At 40.3% G+C, this 21,266-nt stretch overlaps 1 protein-coding gene across 1 annotated transcript in view; it reads left to right on the forward strand.

The window, feature by feature from the left end:
• Nucleotides 1-21,266, forward strand: part of TMEM178A (transmembrane protein 178A) — a 351,274-nt gene that overhangs the window by 268,837 nt on the left and 61,171 nt on the right. Inside the window, exon 2 of the mRNA XM_085612076.1 lies at nt 16,240-16,353. Coding sequence (XP_085468202.1) covers nt 16,240-16,353 — 114 coding nt within the window. The remainder of the gene's footprint in view (nt 1-16,239; nt 16,354-21,266) is intronic.

The raw sequence follows: 21,266 nt of genomic DNA on the forward strand, positions 1-21,266 counted from the left end.
AGTAAATGCAAAAGGAAAGTTAGTACCAACAATTTAGTTAACTTGAGACCATACCCTTCTCCAAAAACTGTGAACAAATGAACAGGAAAACAGCATATGAAATAGATCAGCATTCGGAGATGAACAGGTCCAGCAAGTATCCGTTACCGAAGAATACCATTTACTTAAAGTATTTGGGCAATACAAAAGCCTATTATAAATGAAAAACAGTGTTTGCAACGTATTAGCAGCTCTTGAGGATTGTCGTAACTTTGTCCAAATTTTCCCCCAAAAAGATATTGGCCAGGATGACTCTCAATCCTGTTCCCAGGCACTCTCTATTTTAGATTTTTGTCTGGTATTCTGAAGGCAACACAAATGGGTATAAAGAGTGGAGGCCTTAGGCTTGGTTCGAAGCAGAGTGTGAAGATTATCAGGTAAAGCAAGAGTATGGGGAGTGACAGGTGCAATAGCAAGTTGAGTGCAAGTGTCTATCACCGCCCTACTGAGAAGATTATATTTAGGAAGAAAGGAAGCAGGTAGGCCAAACATTTGACTGAGTAGAGAAAAAGGGATGATTACCCTGTACATTCCATTGTTTTGTTTTACTTTACAAATGCTTGTATCTTTTCTTTACTTTTCTTATTTTTATTTTTATTGTATATAACTTCAATTCATGTATCTATTTTAGATCCTCTGTACAATGTGTTGATCCGTGCTTGAACTTATGCATTGTATGTTGACACCTTTATTCTCTCAATAAAATTCTTTGAACTTAAAGCATGCAAACAGTGCATTGTCTTAACCCATAAACTCCTTTGACAAAAATGTAGAAAGCTAGTTGCCCGTTTACAAGAGCCAATCAGTTAAGGCCTGTGAGAAAGAGAGAACCAGGGGAAGGTGCTGGCAAAATAGCCTTTTTATAGTTTTATGGAAGCTGTGAGCTTACCTCGAATTCCCACGAATATATGAAGTTTCTGCTGCACTTACAAATGCTCTAGTAGTTTGTATTCAATCGTGTTAAAATTCATCATTTTATTTCATTGTATTTCCAAATTGCTTTGATCAATATTTGTCCTTGATTTAAGTGACATGGTAACACATAAATTCATGAGAATAGTGGTTCAGTTAAAAAAAAACTTTGCCATTTAGGCAATTTGTATTAGTAAGAAGATGAAATGTTACCCTGGGCAGGGAAGCTGGGTCAGTAGACAAATTGATCACAAGAATTTACAAAGCCACTCTGCGTCTTCCAAAGAGAGCGTCACTGGCGCAAGTAAGACTTGAGTACATTACAAAACAGCACTGGGCCAGAGGCAGCTGCTTCCTCAACTTCTGTCACAGGGTCACAACGGCACCATCCAACTCTATGCATGTCTTAATCTGGTGCGAACTTGAGAACTCAGTCCTGAGATGGTCATACAGACAACATCCTGAGGATAAACTGATGGAATTCTTACTGTCCGAGGTCTGGAGCAAACACCTCTCCCACCAGGTCTTTAAGAAATTAACATCACTCCCGGCCCAACAAATTTCAAAATTGGAGGACCAGACAGCCTTATGCATGCGTGGTCAGTTATAAACTCATACTCTTGCACCAAGCAGCAATATATTATTACCTGTGCTTACCCCACATGGATTAAAGCATGGCTCGTGGCTTTAAGACTGGGCAAGTGGAATTTCCATGCTCACCTTTCATCCTGGCGTTGCTCAGCTATACACGACACAAGCTGCCGCTTGTGCGGACAAGAAAATAAACTTGAATCCATATTTTAAGTATCTGTCCCCAATTGCTGCAGCAAACGAGAACTTTTCTCCGTGCCGACTTTATTTGGCTAGGAGTGAGCACATACTGGCAGGCAGCCATTGCCAGCCGGAATCCATCAAATCCACTACTAAACACCAAAATTGTTAAAATTTCTTCAGATGTCTGTGACTAAGCTGGGTCTTGTCAACTGCACCAGTGCAGCGGCAACACACTCTTAAATGCTGCAATTACTGCTCTTTGCATTTTCCACCACTTGATCTATACAAGGGGCTGGCAGAACTTGCCACAACAACGTCATGACCAGCATGCTGAGCTAGAGACCAATCAGACAGCGGGTTCCACATCACTGCCCACATGGGGAGGGTTCAGCTACATCTTTAGGGTTTCTTGCACACCTCACTTTTGCATTTATACTGCTGCCCATACTAGTTTTATAATGACCAAATAGGCTGCTCGACTTTCTGTGGCTGGCCGTCGCCCCACACTTGTAGAATATTTATTACCTCTCTGCACTGATCTGCTCCAAAAAAGAAAGTACTCTCTGGACCACACTGGGCTAGCCTTCGAACAAGAGAATTTCGTTACCTATTCCCATTTCGCTGACTGTTGACCTACTGCTCCACACTTAGGCCTTTGTTCATGCTTCCCTTTCCCTTTCTTCTTTGCCCTAGACACTTCCCTCTGTGAGAAGAAATCTCTGACAGACCAACTGCCGCCTCTTAGGAATAAGGTTTTCTATATTGTGGCCTCTGAACATTTTCACCAGCTTTTACATCTTACAATGGGAACTCTGATATAATGTACATTCCATTGCACAATGTGATTGAGAGATCAAGCTTTCTCTTAAGACTTAATTATGCCATGACGGTCTACCTCAGGGGTGACACATATATTAAAAACAAAGGTTTAGGCCTAGCAAAAAGTTTATTCTACCAGCTAGAATTAAGACTGCACTGCAGGCTGCAATTGCAAACCAGAGACATGTTTCTAAGTGCTGCTTTAGTGGGTGGCACAGTGAGTGCAGCAGGCTCATTAGCAGCATTTAATTTACAGGCCCTGGGTACACGCACTACCAATTTACTAGGGACTTACAAGTAAATGAAATGTGCCAATCATGTTTATGTCAATTTTACTATGATTAAGGGAGTGAGCACAAGTACTTAACACTGATTACCAGTGGTAAGGTAACTAATGACAACAAAAACGAATTCAGAAAACAGGAGAGGCGAAGGCAAGAAGTTAGGGGTGATCCTTCAGAGATGACCATGTCCAACACTCAGAAATAGAATTACACTAATGTTGCCGACATACACATACCCAAATGATACAGGTGCTACTCGTGCACTATTGTGCAATTCTGCAATGGTACATAATCACTGGCAAATCGTGTATTGGAGGAATTTTATGTACTATCCAAATATAGTGCTTATATATCTGTTCCAGGACGCACTTTTTATAGATTAACATATACATATTTGTTTGTGATATTAATGTAATTGTGCCACCATTAGCAAAGGGTATGCTTGTCCCATACATACACAGTGAAACTCCGCTTTTTTGTAAAACAAAGTGTGGGTGTCCTGTTAAGAAGAATGTATTTCCATTATCTCTCACCAAACGCCTGATTGGCCAACACCACCATTTTTCATGGACCAGAACTGCTAATGTTTCCTCTTGAAGCAGATTTAATCACAGTCACCAATTCAGAAAGGTTTAAGTGTGTGTACACCCATATCACCCACCATCTTTCAGTAGGCAGGTTCCCAACAAAAGAAGCTTTTTCTGTAAAACCATCTGGCTAGTGGTATACAGTGCTGATTGTACAAGTACAGCATATGAATCTACTGTAGTTGGAGGATTAACTTAAATATTAAACTCCTTAGTCAAGAATGCAAACAGTGCAGTATACATTAACCGAAGCTGTCCGCGAAAATGGAATAAAGTGTGGGGGGCTTGGAATAAATTTCGGGGATACATATGTGGACCTCCAAGGGAGCTGGCGGACGAGGCTTCTGAGGAAGAGAATGGTGGGGTAACGTAAGATTCAAATGTGAGATATTGTCACAGGTTGTGGTCAAAATAGTGTTGGCAGGCAAAATGCAGCAGAACTGTATGTCGCTGGAATGCACTTATAACGAGATTTGTCGGAATTGAATGTGCCTTTCTAATTGTTATAATAAAAAGGGTTTTTTTTTAAAAGAATGCAAACAGTGCATTGTCTTAACCCATAAACTCCTTTGACAAAAATGTAGAAAGCTAGTTGTCCATTTACAAGAGCCAATCAGTTAAAGCCTGTGAGAAAGAGAGAACCAGGGGAAGGTGCTGGCAAAAATAGACTTTTTATAGTTTTGTGGAAGCTGTCAGCTTACCTCGAATTCCCACGAATATATGACGTTTCTGCTGCACTTACAAATGCTCTAGTAGTTTGTATTCAATCGTGTTAAAATTCATCATTTTATTTCATTGTATTTCCAAATTGCTTTGATCAATATTTGTCCTTCATTAAAGTGACATGGTAACAAATAAATTCATGAGAATAGTGGTTGATTTAAAAAAAAAAACTTTGCCATGTAGGCATTTGTATTAGTAAGAAGATGAAATATTACCCTGGGCAGGGAAGCTGGGTCAGTAAATAAATTGGTCACAAGAATTTACAAAGCCACTCTGCGTCTTCCAAAGAGAGCGTCACCGGTGCAAGTAAGACTTGAGTACAACATTACAAAACAGCACTGAGCCAGAGGCAGCTGCTTCCTCAACTTCTGTCACAGGGTCAGATCGGCACCATCCAACTCTATGCCTGGCTTAATCTGGTGCGAACTTAGGCACTCAGACCTGAGATGGTCATACAGACAACATCTTGAGGATAAACTGATGGAATGTTCACTGTCCGAGGTCTGGAGCAAACACCTCTCCCACCAGGTCTTTAAGAAATTAACATCACTCCCGGCCCAACAAATTTCAAAACTGGAGGACCTGACAGCCTTATGCATGCGTGGTCAGTTATAAACTCATACTCTTGCACCAACCAGCAATATATTATTACCTGTACTTACCCCACGTGGATTAAAGCATGGCTCAGGGCTTTAAGACTGGGCGAGTGGAATTTCCATGCTCACCTTTCGTCCTGGCGTTGCCCAGCTACACACGACACAAGCTGCCGCTTGTGCGGACAAGAAAAATAAACTTGAATCCATATTTTAAGTATCTGTCCCCAATTGCTGCAGCAAACAAGAACTTTTCTCCGTGCCGCCTTTATTCGGCTAGGAGTGAGCACATACTGGCAGGCAGCCATTGCCAGCCGGAATCCATCAAATCCACTACTAAACACCAAAACTGTTAAATTTCTTCGGATGTCTGTGACTAAACTGGGCCTTGTCAACTGCACCAGTGCAGCGGCAACACACACTTAAATGCTGCAATTACTTCTCTTTGCATTTACCACCACTTGATCTATACAAGGGGCTGGCAGAACTTGCCACAACAACGTCATGACCAGCATGCTGAGCTAGAGACCAATCAGACAGCGGGTTCCACATCACTGCCCACATGGGGAGGGTTCAGCTACATCTTTAGGGTTTTTTGCACACCTCACTTTTGCATTTATACTGCTGCCCATACTAGTTTTATAATGACCAAATAGGCTGCTCGACTTTCTGTGGCTGGCCGTCGCCCCACGCTTGTAGAATATTTATTACCACTCTGCACTGATCTGTAAAAAATAAAATAAAAAAAAGTGCTGTCTGGACCACACTAGGCTAGCCTTCGAACAAGAGAATTTCGTTACCTATTCCCATTTAGCTGGCTGTTGACCTGCTGCTCCACACTTAGGCCTTTGTTCATGCTTCCCTTTCCCTTTCTTCTTTGCCCCAGACACTTCCCTCTGTGAGAAGAAATCTCTGACCGACCGAATAAGGTTTTCTATTTTGTGGCCTCTGAACATTTTCACCAGCTTTTACATCTTACAATGGGAACTCCGATATAATGTACATTCCATTGCACAATGCGATTGAGAGATCATGCTTTCTCTTAAGACTTAATTATGCTATGACGGCCTGACATCAAAGGACCACAGGGTGGGTTTCCTCATAGCTTTACACTATTGCATACAGAAGTATACCATTAAACTGGAAACAAAATTTGATTGGGCCAACAAAAATGCTGGAGTTCACACAAATAATATGAGAATGCATTCAGTGGCTGGCATCACTTAGGCCCTTTTTTAGATTTAGTTGAATCACACTGTATTACAGTTTCAGGTTTTACATGTGTACAACAGTTCATAGGTTTACAAATGCGTCCTATCCAATTTAGAGTAGCATTTAGTGCCTGCCTTTGTCAAAAATGCAGATTTTTTTACCCTTTACTGAGGTTTTCAACAACTGTTGTTATCTTTTGAAAGTTATGAATTCCTATGAAAACATATTTACTCAAATCTGAGCGAATTGGCGGAATATTAACAAACATTACCCAAAATGATATGTGTTACATGAAATTACTTGGCTAGTATCTTCAGTAAAAATTTAACTCGAGGCTTATACTCCATGTAAAACAGTCATGCAAAATACCTGCAGGATACTGACTAGCAGCAAAAGTCTCTTGGCTGCACATTCTTCATTACATGCAGGACAGTTTCTTCTCCAACCAGTCTCCCACAAATGAACATTTTAAGAAATTTCATAATGCAAAACAAGTGATTATGCAGGGCACAAGTACTCATTTTTAGGGGTTGGAACTTCTTTAAAATCATTAGACTTTAACCTAGGACATGAGACAGAAAACCACAAAAGTAAGAAAGAGAAATAAAATAAAGTCATGACAAAGGTAGCAAGCAGGCATGGAAAAAGAACCTGCAAGAAAGAAAAAAAGACATAGGAAATTTAGAGTGGTGAAGGTAATAGGCATGAAAAGGAATCGAAACTAGGCAGCATTGGTATCCTTCAACCCTGAAAAATGACAATGCCGTTCAAGTAATACTTTGGACCGCTACACTTAATGTGTTACAAATTAAGCACCACAAAAAATACCGAAGGGGGAGAGAGAAATTTCTCAACAAGGTAAGGCAGCCTAGGCATTCTCCAAAACGTAGACTGTATATCACAGAAAATGCAGTCTTGTTGTTTTTAATCATAGAACCACTTATGTGCAAATTAGCCAGTTCTAAACTTAATATTAAAATAAGGCTTATGGAAAAAAATGCGGTTAGCTTACATAAGTACCATCTCTCTCAGTATGAGAGCGGTGACAGGGTAGGTAAAATCCTTGCGTATAAAGTAGCTGATGGCAAGTCTAGAACTCTCGTAAAAGAAATTAAGGGCCAAAATAATATAGTATATACTCAACCAAAGCAGGTCCTTGAACAATTTGTTATATTTTATCAAGCACTATATACCCCAGAGGACTGTCCGACTACGAATCAGATTCAAGAATATCTAGATACGAACTTAGGTAAGGACCAACGGTATGAAGGATTCGAGTCACTCTCTGCTAATATCTCCGAGCTAGAAATCAGTCTGGCCATTAATTCTCTCCCCCCTGGTAAAGCTACTGGGGAGGACACTATTCCACTTGAAATATATAAACTATGTTCAGAGGAACTCATACCCTTACTATCTACCGTGGTAAATCTTATAGGTAGTACTGGGAAAGCTCCTGAATCTTGGAACACTACTAGGATTGGTTTTTTTCTAAAAAAAGGTAAACCAGGAGATCAATGTGGGTCATACCGACCCATTTCTTTAATTAACGCAGACACAAAAATCTTTGCCAAGGTATTGGCTACACGATTAGCTCCATTCATACCGCATTTGGTGACTCCTTTTCAACATGGTTTTGTTATGGGAAGAGACACTACTTCCCATATCAATACAGCTATTACGGCATTTGACGTGGCCGGGATTAGCTCAACCCCACTCGGTATGATACTTTTGGACGCTGAAAAAGCGTTTGACCGAGTGGGGTGGGACTACCTGTGGTCCACACTGACTACTATGGGTTTTACTGGACAATACCTTAAATGGCTACAGGCTTTATATGATTCCCCAAAGGCTAAGCTTAGCTATGCGGGGTTAACTTCGCTTAGCTTTCCAATCTCTCGTGGAACACGGCAAGGGTGTCCACTTTCACCCTTGCTTTTCGCGCTATCTTTGGAACCTTTTTTAACAGCTTTACAAGCTCACCCCAAAATTATTCCTTTTACATATGGCCAGACTATGCTAAAAATTACGGCATATGCCGATGATATAGCGGTTTATTCCTCTAATGCATCTGAAGCTTTATTGGGCATTATCGATGAGGCTAATAAATTCGGGTCTGTGTCCGGCTATAAACTTAACACGCATAAGACACAGGTTATCTTGAACTACAAACCGCCTACTCCGATCTTAGGTACCTCTCAAATAGCTACTTATCTTGGTATTAAAATCTCTTCTAATATCAATGATATAGTTACTTTGAATTATGATGATCTTCTTAAAGAAACAGCTATAACATTAAAAAGATGGCATAAGGTACCTCTTAATATCATAGGTCGAATTAACTTAATTAAAATGAACATACTACCCAAATTTCTATATTTATTTAGGTCCATACCTCTTTATGTAAATAATTCTTACTTTGAGCGATTGGATGGGATTCTTAGCAGATACATCTGGGGATATAAAAGGGCTCGTAGGTCAATTAACCTACTTAAATTACCCTGTGACAAAGGCGGTCTTAATTGCCCTGATTTTAGATTATACTTTTTCTCAGCTTTTCTTAGTCGTCTTCGTAGTTTGTTTATTCGCAATAAGAACACATATTTTTGTTATCAACTATCGTTAGGTGAGGATTCTAATATGTTCTTAGCCAAAATGAACGATCCAAACTACTTTAAACGAGTTAAATTTAAGACTTCCAAAGACAGTTACAAAATCTGGCAACTGATTCTGACTAAATGCAACACGACGATATATCATCCTCAATTATCTTTATGGGCAAACCCAGGTCTCCCAGGAATATTCCACGATGGGTCATTTAAAATCTGGGAAAAAGCTGGAATTAGAACACTTGGTGACTTATATGGCAATGATGGTCTTTTGACTTTCGAGACTCTTAGCAAACTTTACAAACTGCCTGAAACATCACGTTTTAAATATATACAGATTCATGACTTTCTTATTCGCAAAATGAAGCTTTTGAATATCTCTGATTCTGATATCTGGGAATGTCTCTATTCCAGCAAGGATAGGTCATGTATTAGCGTTGGATACGGTGTCTTAACCCTATATAAACCTGATGATTGTGGGAAAATAGCAGCGAAATGGAGCTCTCGACTAGGCTTAAATATTACAGCTAATCAAATCTCTACATCTATCTGTAACACAAATCGTATAATTCACTCTTCCAGCTTGAGGTTACAGTATTATAGAACTATCTGTCAGTTATATTATACTCCTGAAAGACTTTTTAAGTGGTATAGTAATAGTACTGATAACCAGCGGACCAGCTGCCCTAAGTGTGACCTTTCTGCTGCAAGTTTAGAACATATGCTGTTCACTTGTCCTAGACTTATGGAATTCTGGACTAAGGTTAAACAAGGAATGGTTTCGATTTTATCTAGACCAGTAATACTTAACTTAACTAATGTACTGCTTGGTATCCAGAATTACAATAATTCACCAGTAGATTCACATTCAGATCTCTTCAATATCCTAATTGGTTGTGCTAGACTGACTCTAGCTCGAACCTGGACCGTAAGTAACTCACCATAAGTGATGGACTGGTGGATTTTGGTTAAAGAAATATATATCATGGAATCCTCTCTAGCTAAAATCAGAGGAGCAAAATCCTTACAGAAGCTAGAAAGTATCTGGGGGTCCTCATTTATATGAACTCCTCTGAAAGTTATATATATATACATATATTTATATATATAGGTATATATATAATAATTGGTTTTTTTTTTTTTTTTTCTCTTCTTTCTTTTTTTCTTTTTTCTTTCTTTTTGGCTTTACTCTCTCCTGCTGTCTGCTATACCTGCTATCTGAATTAAAATGAATTAAAATGATCTTTCCATTTTTGAAATCTACTTCGATATTTATATCTATGTCCTGCAAGTCACACTATATGAATATGTAAAACAATTTTTTTTTCTGTTTTTTTTTTTTTTTACTGTTTGTACTTCTAAATGTACTGTTGATTTGACCTCTTATCCTGATCTCAATAAAAAAAGATTTAAAAAAAATAAATTAAAAAAAAAAACAAAAAAAAGAACCACTTATGTGCTTCTCAGCATGTTTTGAGCGTGGTATACACGTGTGCTATGGAAATTGTGGTAGGCAACAAGAAAGTGTGAGCTCATTTAACAGTGACACCAAAGAAGGTGCAAGTATCAACAATTTTCACGTCTTTGCCTATCGAAAATTGACTTACATGAGTGAATGCAGCGACTTTGCTTATGGCAGTACTCTATACAGGGGGAAGAGCGAAGCTTATACATAATACGAAAAAATTGCTCATGGAAGCATAATTTCGCTCAGTGTGAGGCCTTAAGGTGTGATAAAAGCTTGCCACAATAGCCAAGCCCGTCCACTGAGACCACCACATACTATCTCATGGTGAGATGTAGAGCAGCGTTTCTCTCTCGAACAGCTGGAGTAGTGAGTGGTGACATTATTATGCATCATTATGTGTCATGCGGCCAAGGCATCACTATGCAGTGTGATTCCTTATCTTCCCCGAGACTGGGTGAAAATATATATGCAAGATAAGCATTGCTGTAAAATTGCACTTCACTCACCATTAAGGTAAGAAAAATGAGGGTCAAATTTACAAAATTTCTGTTTGCAAAAAGCGGTTGTAATTTGCGACGAGAAACTTATTTTGAGAACTGGCCCGCGTACTAATAGATTGATCTGCAAAATAAGGATTCATATTTAGTTGCAATAGGAGCTACCTAATTGATATTCATTCAGTAGTTTGCAAATTGTGACTCAGCATGATTGCTCACAATCGCAGAAATGGTGGCCTGCAAGATTCATCAGACCACCATGTCTCTGATTGTTTTCAAATTGTATTTTTTATTTAAAGCAGTCTGTTTTCATTAAACAAAATGGTTCTGCTTTAAAAAAGAGTTCTCCTCGAAAATGTTTCCTAAGAGATGGCACTGGTGCCCTATAACACTACCTACTCCCCTAAAAACCCTTTCCCTCTTACAAGTGAGTTACTACCCCAACTTAGGGGTTGGCAACTGTTGATTGGTTTGCAACCAGAATTTTGGTTTCAAACCCAGTGAGACATCTTTTGCGATTCAGTATTTGGAACGGATGCTCAAAACTCTCCAATTCCAAATAGTGAATCTGTATCCATTCGCAAACCCATTTTATGAGTCGTAAAACTTTGTTGGCTCCTAAAATGGGTTTTATACATTGGCAGAAATCAGTGTTGACAAGGACAAAAATGTTGTTTCCATCTAACCATTAGTCACATAATAATTATGTTGTACCGTACTCATCAGATTGTATGAGAAATCCGCACACCAAAATGTGCGTAGATATGTGGGAGGGCCATATATGGTCCCCGTGTGTTTTCTGGGACCACCGTCTTTCTAATGATAAGGGGGTGAGGTCCACCTCCAAACCACTGGGTACGTCCCTCTTATCATTAGAAAGAAGGTGGTTCCAGAAAACACACAAGTCACTATTAGCTTGGCCACTCTGAATCCTTGGTAGATAGTATATAACCTGATGCAGAGTGACTATACATCTATTTAGGTCCTGACGAATGCCACAGAACCCCTTTTGTGGACCATATATGGGCAAAAGCATGCTGACCATTGATATGGGTATATTTGTTTACACCCTAGTCATCTTTTAACTCTATCCCAGAAACAAATTGAATACAGTTTATCTGGTCTCTTGGTGATAGTTTTACTCATCACTACTTTTTTTGCATTTTTACACTTCTTTGCACTCTGTCCCTCACTGACCCCATCTAATTGCTCATCCTTGAAGAACACCTCAACTCCTCTCCCCGGGGAATTGTAGCCCACACCATGAACCTTGCAGCCCGAGTGTGAGGAGGGAACCCAATGATGAAGTATGTCACCTTTGAGTGAGTGAGGGTTCTTGTCCTGGGAGTTCCATCGCACACTACTGATTACACAGGACACGACTTGGATGCATAAACCCTACTTGCCCTATTTCATTGGAAAACCAGGCATACATGTTGTGAGTTTCATGAAGATTAGGGATTAGTACGCTTCTGGTTGAGCCTATCCCAATAGATCCCCTGTGCTGATTTAATATGCTATGAAGCCAGCCACTATTACGGTGCTGCCCAAGCCTGGCAAGGTACATTGCTCATCATACCTGCCAACCTCTCTACTAAATGTTGACATCAAGATTCTTACTACTCTATTAGTGAACCGACTGGCTCCATATATGCAGGGCCTTTTGAACCATGATCAGCTGGGCTTTTTCTTAGAAAGGGGTTGTAGGGACAATGCCAAATGCCTGTGCCACCTTTTGGATAAAACCCAGAGCTCCTGGGTCCCTTATCTTTTGTCGGTGGATGCCGAGAAAGCATTTGACCATGTACACTGGTCTTACCTGCCCTCAGTGCTCCGAAAAGTGGGCCTTGGTGAGCGGTTCAGACCCTGGGTTTGGTGTAGCTATACAGGTCCCAGGGCGACTGTGTGGGTAAATGGTTTGACATCTTCCCCCTTTGACATTGCCCATGGCACTTGGGAAGGTTGCTCCTTGTCGCCATTACTTTTCGACCTATAAATGGAGCCCCTTGCAGAGTGTATTCCTAGAAACCCCCACAATAACGGGCATTACTATGAGAGGGAGGGAACATAAGCTTGCTCTTAACACAGATGACGTTATGATAGCTCTGACACATTCACTCAAGTCTTTGCCCCCTCTCATGAAGTAACTGGAGGCTTTTGGGAAAGCTTCCGAGTTTAAAGTCAATCTCCAGAAATCGCACATCCTCTATTTAACAGTCCTGGTAGCTGACCAACTTACCTATAACTGCCTTTTCATTTTCTCATGGTCCAAGCAGGGAGTAGTGGGTGGGTAAGAATGCATGTCTAGCCAAAAAGCAGGCATAATTATCCCCGGCAGAGGGTGGCCTCAGGGTTCCCCATCTTACACATTATTATCAAGCTGCACAGCTTCGGTACATAGTAGAATGCCCCAGGCCCCCTCAGAGAAGCACAGTTGTTTCCTTGACCAGGCGGTCACCGGCATCCATATTTGGAAGGTGCCTTGGCTACCCAAACAGCACTGACCACCTGGGGTGTACATAGCACCCGTTCTTAGAGCTACAATGGGGACCTGTGACAGGGTACAGCTTCCGAAAAGTTGTCCCCTCGCATTTGCCCACAAACACCGATCATGGGAAAACAAGATTCTCCTCCAGCTACATACAACAGGCCAACAGCAAAAAAAATGGGTGACTTTTTTGATCATGCAGGGCCGTTAGGCTTTCACCAGATCCAACACCATTATGATATCCCATCCACTGCTAACTGACAGTACCTGGCTTTCTGCCACTGGGTCACTCAGCCCTCCATCCTCCCCCATGCTAGCCGCCCCTTGTTATCGTTTGAGAAATGGCTTCTTACTATAAATACAAATAAGCACATCCTCCCTGACATCTATACCTTTCTCACTGCTTCGCCGCCACCCATTAAATCCACGGCACAGCTTCACTGGGAGACAGAGTGTGAGCACTCTTTTACCTTTAAAGAATGGTCAGAAATTCAAAAGCGGGCCCATTTCTCTGTGTCTAGTGCCTCAGGCAAGGAAACACTCCTTAAAATAGTTCCTTATTGACTCCATACTCCTGCACGAGAAGCTTAGTGGTAGAGGAACGGGTCATGCACCTCTGGAAGGGTTGCAGACAAGTGGGGACATTGACCCATCTTCTATGGCAGTGCCCAAAGCTCCAGTACTACTGGTCTGAAGTCGTTGCCTCAATTGACCAAATGTATGGCACCTAACTTCCCAGATTCCCGAGTTTTAATCTGCTGGGTCTGCCGAATGTCCTGACCTCCTGAAATCCTCGCAGGAGTGAGCCATCACTTTGGCTGTATGTGCTGCTAAGCAAGCTTTGCTGAATGCTATGGCACTGCCAAAAAACCCACTCCTTTAGTCTGACGTTACAAAATATGGGATCTCCTAGGTATGGAAAAGGTGACGGCTTTGCTAGGGCACAAAATTCCCCAATTTGACGTGACATGGAAACTCTGCCTGAGGTTCCTGTTGCAGGAATTCCTGGAATTATCGTGCCATTTCTACCTACGAATACTTCACCTCATACCCACAGACCAGGTTGACAACTGACCCTCCCCTCGTAGCTGCTATTGCTTTCCCTTCCAGTCTATAGACCAGGTGACTCAATCCGCCCACACATCGAAGGACATTCTTACAACTAGATAGGTTGCCTACCCTTCCTTCTATCTCTAATACGCCACTGTCTGCATATCTTTCTTTTATTCCTTATCTTTCATCACCTAATGTTCCACACCGGCCAGTGGATGTAGGTGATATCTCTTTGTATTGTTGTTCCCCAGTATTAACAGCAAAAAAAATAAATAAATTTAAACCTGAAAAAGTGGAGATAAATAGTGACACTGTGAATTGGTTACAAGTGTACCCAAGAACATCTGGCAGGCTCTAGTGTCTTGGGTCCTGAATTTGAGACTGGTATACTTTGTACCTGGTACCCCCCTTGGGCCTATGATTACACCAAGCCTACATCAACGGAGCTGGTCTGGTTAGACCTAAGTGAAGGCAGTGGCTGCAGGGTGCACAGTATGGTATGACGACCTCCTCTGCTAATGCTTATTGGTGAGATAAGGAGAAAAAAAAAAGTGTACCCAAGGACATAGATTGTTCTTTCTGAGAGCAATGACTGGGGCTAAAAACAATCTATGCATTTTCTGATCTATTACAATTGGCTAGTTGTTTTTGGGACCGTGCCCTCACCTGGTTCCATTAAGCTGTGTTGTCCAGCCTTCTTAGATGTTTTGGCACCAAACACCCAGTGTTTTTCTTTGTGATGTAGGATAGTTGTTTGTGTGTCACTGGTACCCAGTTGGTGCAGAAAAACAATGACCGTCCAGGTGAAGTCCTCCAAACTATGTTGTGCATCTGAGATGGTGCGAATCAGAAGAGTGTGAGTAGTTTTGTTCTATGTTTGTTATATTGTCTACTGCTTTTGTTTTCTACCATGTGTAAACTGTACTTTGCGGTGGTCTTACCTACATATCTAAGGATCCTGGGGCTAGTTAAGATGTGTAGCACTTAGTCTAAAGGGCAGTTGGTGAATGTTCTCTGTTTCCATGAATATGGCAAGCATAAGGCAATAGTTTGGATTGCTTGGTCTGGGGACACGTTGATAATTTCCACATTAGCCAGCAACGGATATGGGAATTGTTAAAATGTTAATTGACCAGACACAAGCCAATAGTGATGGGATGGGTGCATGAAGGAGCCATATTACGTGTATTTGGAGTGTAGTAAACATATTAATAAATGTTTTTTGTCTGTCGCTGTTTCTGTCCCTTTCCTGGTGAATGTCCATACTCCGTTGTCTTGTTCTGGCCCAGTCTCCGTTCATGACACACTGTGCACCCTGTGCCGCTCTCTGTCTCATTCAGTTATTTCTCCTCACTCTAATCTCACAACTTGCTGTACCATAATATGTTTTCCTTCAACCACTCAGTCTCTACGACTGCGCCTTTCTTACTGCTCACTCTTGCTTGCCTGCCTGTTATCTCTTCCCTTTTTTATTTGTGTATCTGGTTGATTGCTCCTTGGAATGGTGACCTTCCTTTCCCAAACCTCCTCTTTGCCCTCTCCCTGATTCTACTTCCCTCTACCTTCAGAACTGATCAATTGTTCTACTCTCTCTCCCCACTTGGTCTGTTTTCCTGCACAAGTGTTTAATCATCTCAATGTTCTTCACTCCCTTACCCTTACTAGCCTCTGTGCTTTATCAGTTCGGCATTTCCTCCCACCATAGTCTCTTTCTCCACCACACTCTATTTCAGTTCAGTTTAGCCTGTCCTTTCCGCTGTGTGTCATAACAGTTCCTTCTTCAGAAGGATTGCAGTGCAAACAGATAACAGATGCTACTGCCTAATTCTGTTGCTGAAACAAAATTAATATATGATTACATATGCTAATGAATGTAGTACAGCCAAACAGTTCTGACACTGGAGTCGTCAAATGCTTTCATTTATGAGAATAGTGATCAGAACTTTAATTTCACTTTTTTAGATCTCATAAGATCTTTGTTTCAAAGAAGTTGGCTACCAGTTCAGCAAGTGGTGCTTTGCATAAGACTGAAATAGCAAAATAGTGTCAGCGCACTGCACTTCACCAGCATTGACTATCATTTCTTTAAATATTGAAATTATCCCCTACTTTTCTTGCATTGTATACTTTATTGTTTCAGTTCTTGAGGTTGTGAACATTTGAATATTCTTTGTATTCCCACAGGTATTGCGCAGAGATGCACAACAATCAAGTATCATTTCTCCCAGCCAATCCGCTTGCGAAACATTCCTTTCAATTTGACAAGGATGATCCAGCAGGATGAGTGGCATTTGCTACGTAAGTACCCATAATACGTGAACATCGGTCTCTCCTTTCCTACCACATAGTACCAATAAGTCATATGATGTGTCCCCAGGACTTTACTACCAAGTTTGATCTCTTGTATAGTCTTTGTTAGTAGAGTTTACTCCTGCTGAGTGCTTTTTTAGAATCTACCTGCATTCATTGAATTTATGGGTCAACTAGAATCCTTCTCTGACTTTTTTTATATGCTAGTGCATGAATTTTATGGGAAATACTTTTTGGCATCACACTTACCTTGGCTTCCCTTTCCCTAGATCATTTTATTTTGGCATCAAATACTAGTGACATATTACTTCTCCCAGGCTAAGTTACAATGATAAAGAATGGCTTCCTCATCCTTTTCATGGAAGTTGTTAACATGAATTCAGGGTGTTACTTGTGGTGCAGGTGTGCAAGCTGGATACTGGCGTGCAAACTTTATTAGAATCAGAATTACCTAACCCATTGAGTACTGCAGTTCCACATCTGACACTTTAAGCAAGAGTCCATTTCCTGATGGCCCCTAATATGCTTGGGACTTATGGGCAGGTCATCAAGAAATGCTGTTATGATTCTTACATGTTAATTTTGTCTTTGCAACTGTGAAATTGAAAGATTTGCATTTACTGTTATTTAATGATTACCAGTACAGGGTGGCAGGTTCCTCACCACTGATTTTTGATAATAAATAGCAGTTGTGAAGTTGGCCTAACCTCTGCCACAAATACTTTTAGTTCTTCTTAGATATGTTGGCCAGGGCTTAAGGCTCACATTAAATGTTTATTTTGTTTTAAACCTCTATTCAGATTTGTTAAAAATTGGGTTGTTGGTTGATTGGGGTGTGAACCCAGGTCAAACAACAGCCACACTCCCATGCAGGGTGAACCACAAAAAATCACTGAATTACCCTGTGCTAAAAACTGGGTAGCTTGGCACATACAGCAGTCAGGCCTAATTTAGAGGCAATGTGTAAAGTATTTATGTGCACACACACAGTAATAAAGTAAAAATACAACACAAGAAAGATGATGCAGGATGTTGGAAAGCTTTTTATGTTCCCGAGGCTCAGAGCAGGAGGCCAACCGACTAGAAGCCCTGGGTACAAGATGAAGTTGCAGGTCCATTACTTCTTCCCTAGGCAAGAGGGCAGCAGTTCCTTCAGAGAAGCAGACTGGAAGTCATTTCAGCAGTACAGCAGTCCTTCTTCCTGGCAGAGTATTCACAGATCCAGAAGTGTACTAAAGAGTGGGTCTGAAGGTCAAATTTTTATCACCCGGTGCACCTTCTTCTAGAAGGTGGAAGAAACTTCCAGAAAGGTTCTTTGAAGTGCATGGAATTTGCTGACTCCCCTGCCCTGGCTCCAGTGACAATGTGGGGTTGTTAGGCCCTGTGTGTGAAGTCAAGTCACAGACTATTCAGTTTCAAAGTGAGGTTGTGCTCAGCTCCACCAACCCCATACTGCCAGCTGATGGCCCATTGAGGCACACCTAATTTCTATTGTGTGACTGTCTGGGAGGAATTCACAAAGCCTGTCAGCTACACTCCAGGCTGTAGGCACAAAGGGCTATGGGCAGGAACAATCCAACTTTCTAAAAGTGCCATTTTCAAAATAGTAATGAAAAATCTGACTTTACCATTAAAGAACTTATAATTAAAGAGGAAACAATTCAGAAAATACTGCCCTCAAAAAAGTAAGCCTGGTGAGAACGGTGATGGCCCAAATGTACCTTGGGTCCACCGTATTTCTGAAGAGAACAAGTAAAGCATAAGTTAGTAAGAAGCGCTTTCAATATCACAACTGAAGAGATAGACATGGTCTCTACTTGTGCTTTTTTGATTAGGTGTATGCAGTGCTTAGCACAAACCAAAGTGATACCCAGTGAGTGTACTACATAAGTCATTTTACCTAGGGTAAAATGGAAATGGTCCTCTCTCAAGCCAGTGGGTACCGCCTCAACCGAAGAGCTATAATAAAATCAAGTGGAAATAAAGAAACAGGGAGGACCAACAATGAGGCTGGTAAAGACATGTGAGGTTAACTCGATTCAGCACTGAACACTCCATGCCAACTACTGAGTAAAATGCAAGATATGGTGAAGACGTAAAATAGTGAGCTGATAGCCAGTCTATTAAAAAAAAATAATTATCAGAGAATGTGTCCTCTGTGCACAGGTAGTACTGTCTAAAGGTACAAGAAGGCCAACTAGGAGCCTTTCTCTAGAGCATAGGTACTTGCAAACATTTCCCCAGGGGCCAAAAAGATTGGTCTGTGATGTGCCTGAGGGCTGCATTGATGCCAGCACGATAGCGGTCAGGCAATGGGGCTAGGGGGATGGTCATCGAGGTAGGTATAGGTGAGGTGAAGTGAAGGATATGAATGTAACGGCTGCATTGAATAATGTGAATATGAAAGGTGATATGCGAGGTACTGTTATTTTGGAAAGGGAATGGGTATTCACATTTAAACAAAACAAGCTTCCATTTTCCTTTTACTCTAGAGGGAAAAGATCGATATCTTCAACCCCAATTATCTGTCCAGTTAGATCTGGATCACCCTGGAATCTTTAAGAACAAGCTTTTATAAGGTCTAATCTTGCCAAGTTACCAAATTTACATTTTAATTTGTACACTATGCCCCATAGTTAAAAACAAAACAAGTTTAAACGGAATGTTCTATTTGTCTATTTTATTAATCAGCAGAGTATTTCATCAAAATATTTTAACACAAGTTATTAAAAACATTATTCATCACTTTTTATAAAAAACATACATTGTACATAATAAAATTAGGAAAAAACTGTTGATGCGGCGTTTCGGTGTTAGACAAGATCGTCACCTTCTTCAGGACAATAATTTTTTAACGAATATGGGAGCTTAATTAGGCCTTATGGATATATGTATGATGAACAAAGTGACGAATGCATGACATGATCTCAAGACTAGTAGCATGTAGGAATGCCTCCTTTTTTCTTGCAATTACATAGCCCAAGATGGCATAAATACAACAAGATTATTTTTATGAAACAATTGGAAGGAATTTACAAATGTATAAATGTATACAAATAGACTTGGGATAAGAAAAGTGTAAGTAATTGCATCAGATAGAGCACACTGCTCTGAGAATAATGCCTAGGTTGTTAAATTAGAAGAAAATGTAAGAAAACAAAGGAATGTATCTATAGATTGGTTATTAACACAATGATTATATTTTTATTTAGACTGTTTTTTATTCTTGAAAAAATTATTGTCCTGATGAAGGTGACGATCTTTTCTAACACCGAAACATCGCGTTAACAGTTTTTTCCTAATTTTATTATGTACAATGTATGTTTTTAATAAAAAGTGATGAATAATATTTTGTATTACTTGTGTTAAAATATTTTGATGAAATACTCTGCTGATTAATAAACTAGACAAATAGAACTTTCCGTTTAAACTTGTTTTGTTTTTAAACTATGGGGCATTGTGTACAAATTAAAATGTAAATTTGGTAACTTGGCAAGATTAGACCTTATAAAAGCTTGTTTTTAAAGGTTGGGTGATCCAGATCTAACTGGACAGATAATTGGGGTTGAGGATATCGATCTTTTCCCTCTAGAGTAAAAGGAAAAGGGAAGTTTGTTTTGAATAATGTGAAACCAGAAAACCTGGGATTAATCTCGACTTCCCCACTTTTCCAAATTGTGTGATCCTAGACAATTGTTTAATTTCACATTCCCTCCTTTTACTTCATTATCACATATGAGTCCTCCAAATACATGATTTCAGGGTGTGCGCTGTACAAAACCTGCTCCTGTGTTTGATTCAATAAGCTATAATGTTGTTTGTGTATAATAGGAAACCAGGCCAACCAAAATGTGCACATAACTTACATCTTTAGCTCACTATTGGTGTTGATGTCAGGAAGAATTTATTTTTCTAAATTCATGTTTGAGAACTATCAATTTTAAATTAATACTGCTCAGTACACTGATATAATTAATCATACGAATGTAAAAAGGGTCTGTATGTTAATTAAGTACTCTTGATGAATTTTGAAGAGACTCATAATTTTACACTTTTGCTGCAAGATGTCTTTAAAAGTGAAGGTGTTTCTAAAGTTAAGGGCAGGACTCCCACGTTAGTTGGTTTCTTTGACATCGATTAACCTTGAAATTAATCATTGCCTGTCTATTTAATATCTTTTTTATTGTTAGTGCACAGTGGAGTAAACAGCAGCATAGTGCTCCTGTTAATCAGGGGGCCGCATGTAATGGTCAGGGAGGCCTCATGCGCCCCCTGGGCCGTGCTTTAAGTATCCATGCTCTAGAGGCTGCCCCAAGGATATGACATCAGACTAAGTACTCCATCCAGTCCTACTGGTCGTATTAACCTAATAAGCAGATATATACATGGCATGAGTAACTGAGAGATATAGCACAAATGACTTGAATAGAGAGGTCAATGATGATTTATGTACATAGATCCCAATCTCAAGAGAACCTCATAAAAACGCGGTCAGGAGTCTGTAAGACGGACCGTAGACCGTCAATGGTGCTCAACGGAGTAGGCCTCACAGTAGTGAAAAACAAATTTAGGAGTTTTTCACTACCAGGACATGTAAAACCAAAAGGTACATGTCCAAACTTTTAATTACACAGCATCCTGCCCTATGGGCAGCCAAGGACCTAACTTAGGGGTGACTTATGTGTAATAAAAGGGGAGTTTAATAATTGGCAAGGGGGTTTTAATGCCAAGTCGACATGGCAATTTAAAACTGCATTCAGGCTGCAGTGGCAGACCTGGGACATGTTTTAAGGTGCTACTTGAGTGGGTGGCACAATAAGTGCTGCAGGCCCACTAGTATCATTTAATTTACAGGCTCTGAGCATAATGTATATGTAGGGAATTAGCCACAGAAATGATTG

This window comes from Triturus cristatus, chromosome 6 (assembly GCF_964204655.1).
Source record: "Triturus cristatus chromosome 6, aTriCri1.1, whole genome shotgun sequence".
Classification (NCBI taxonomy): Eukaryota; Metazoa; Chordata; class Amphibia; order Caudata; family Salamandridae; genus Triturus; species Triturus cristatus.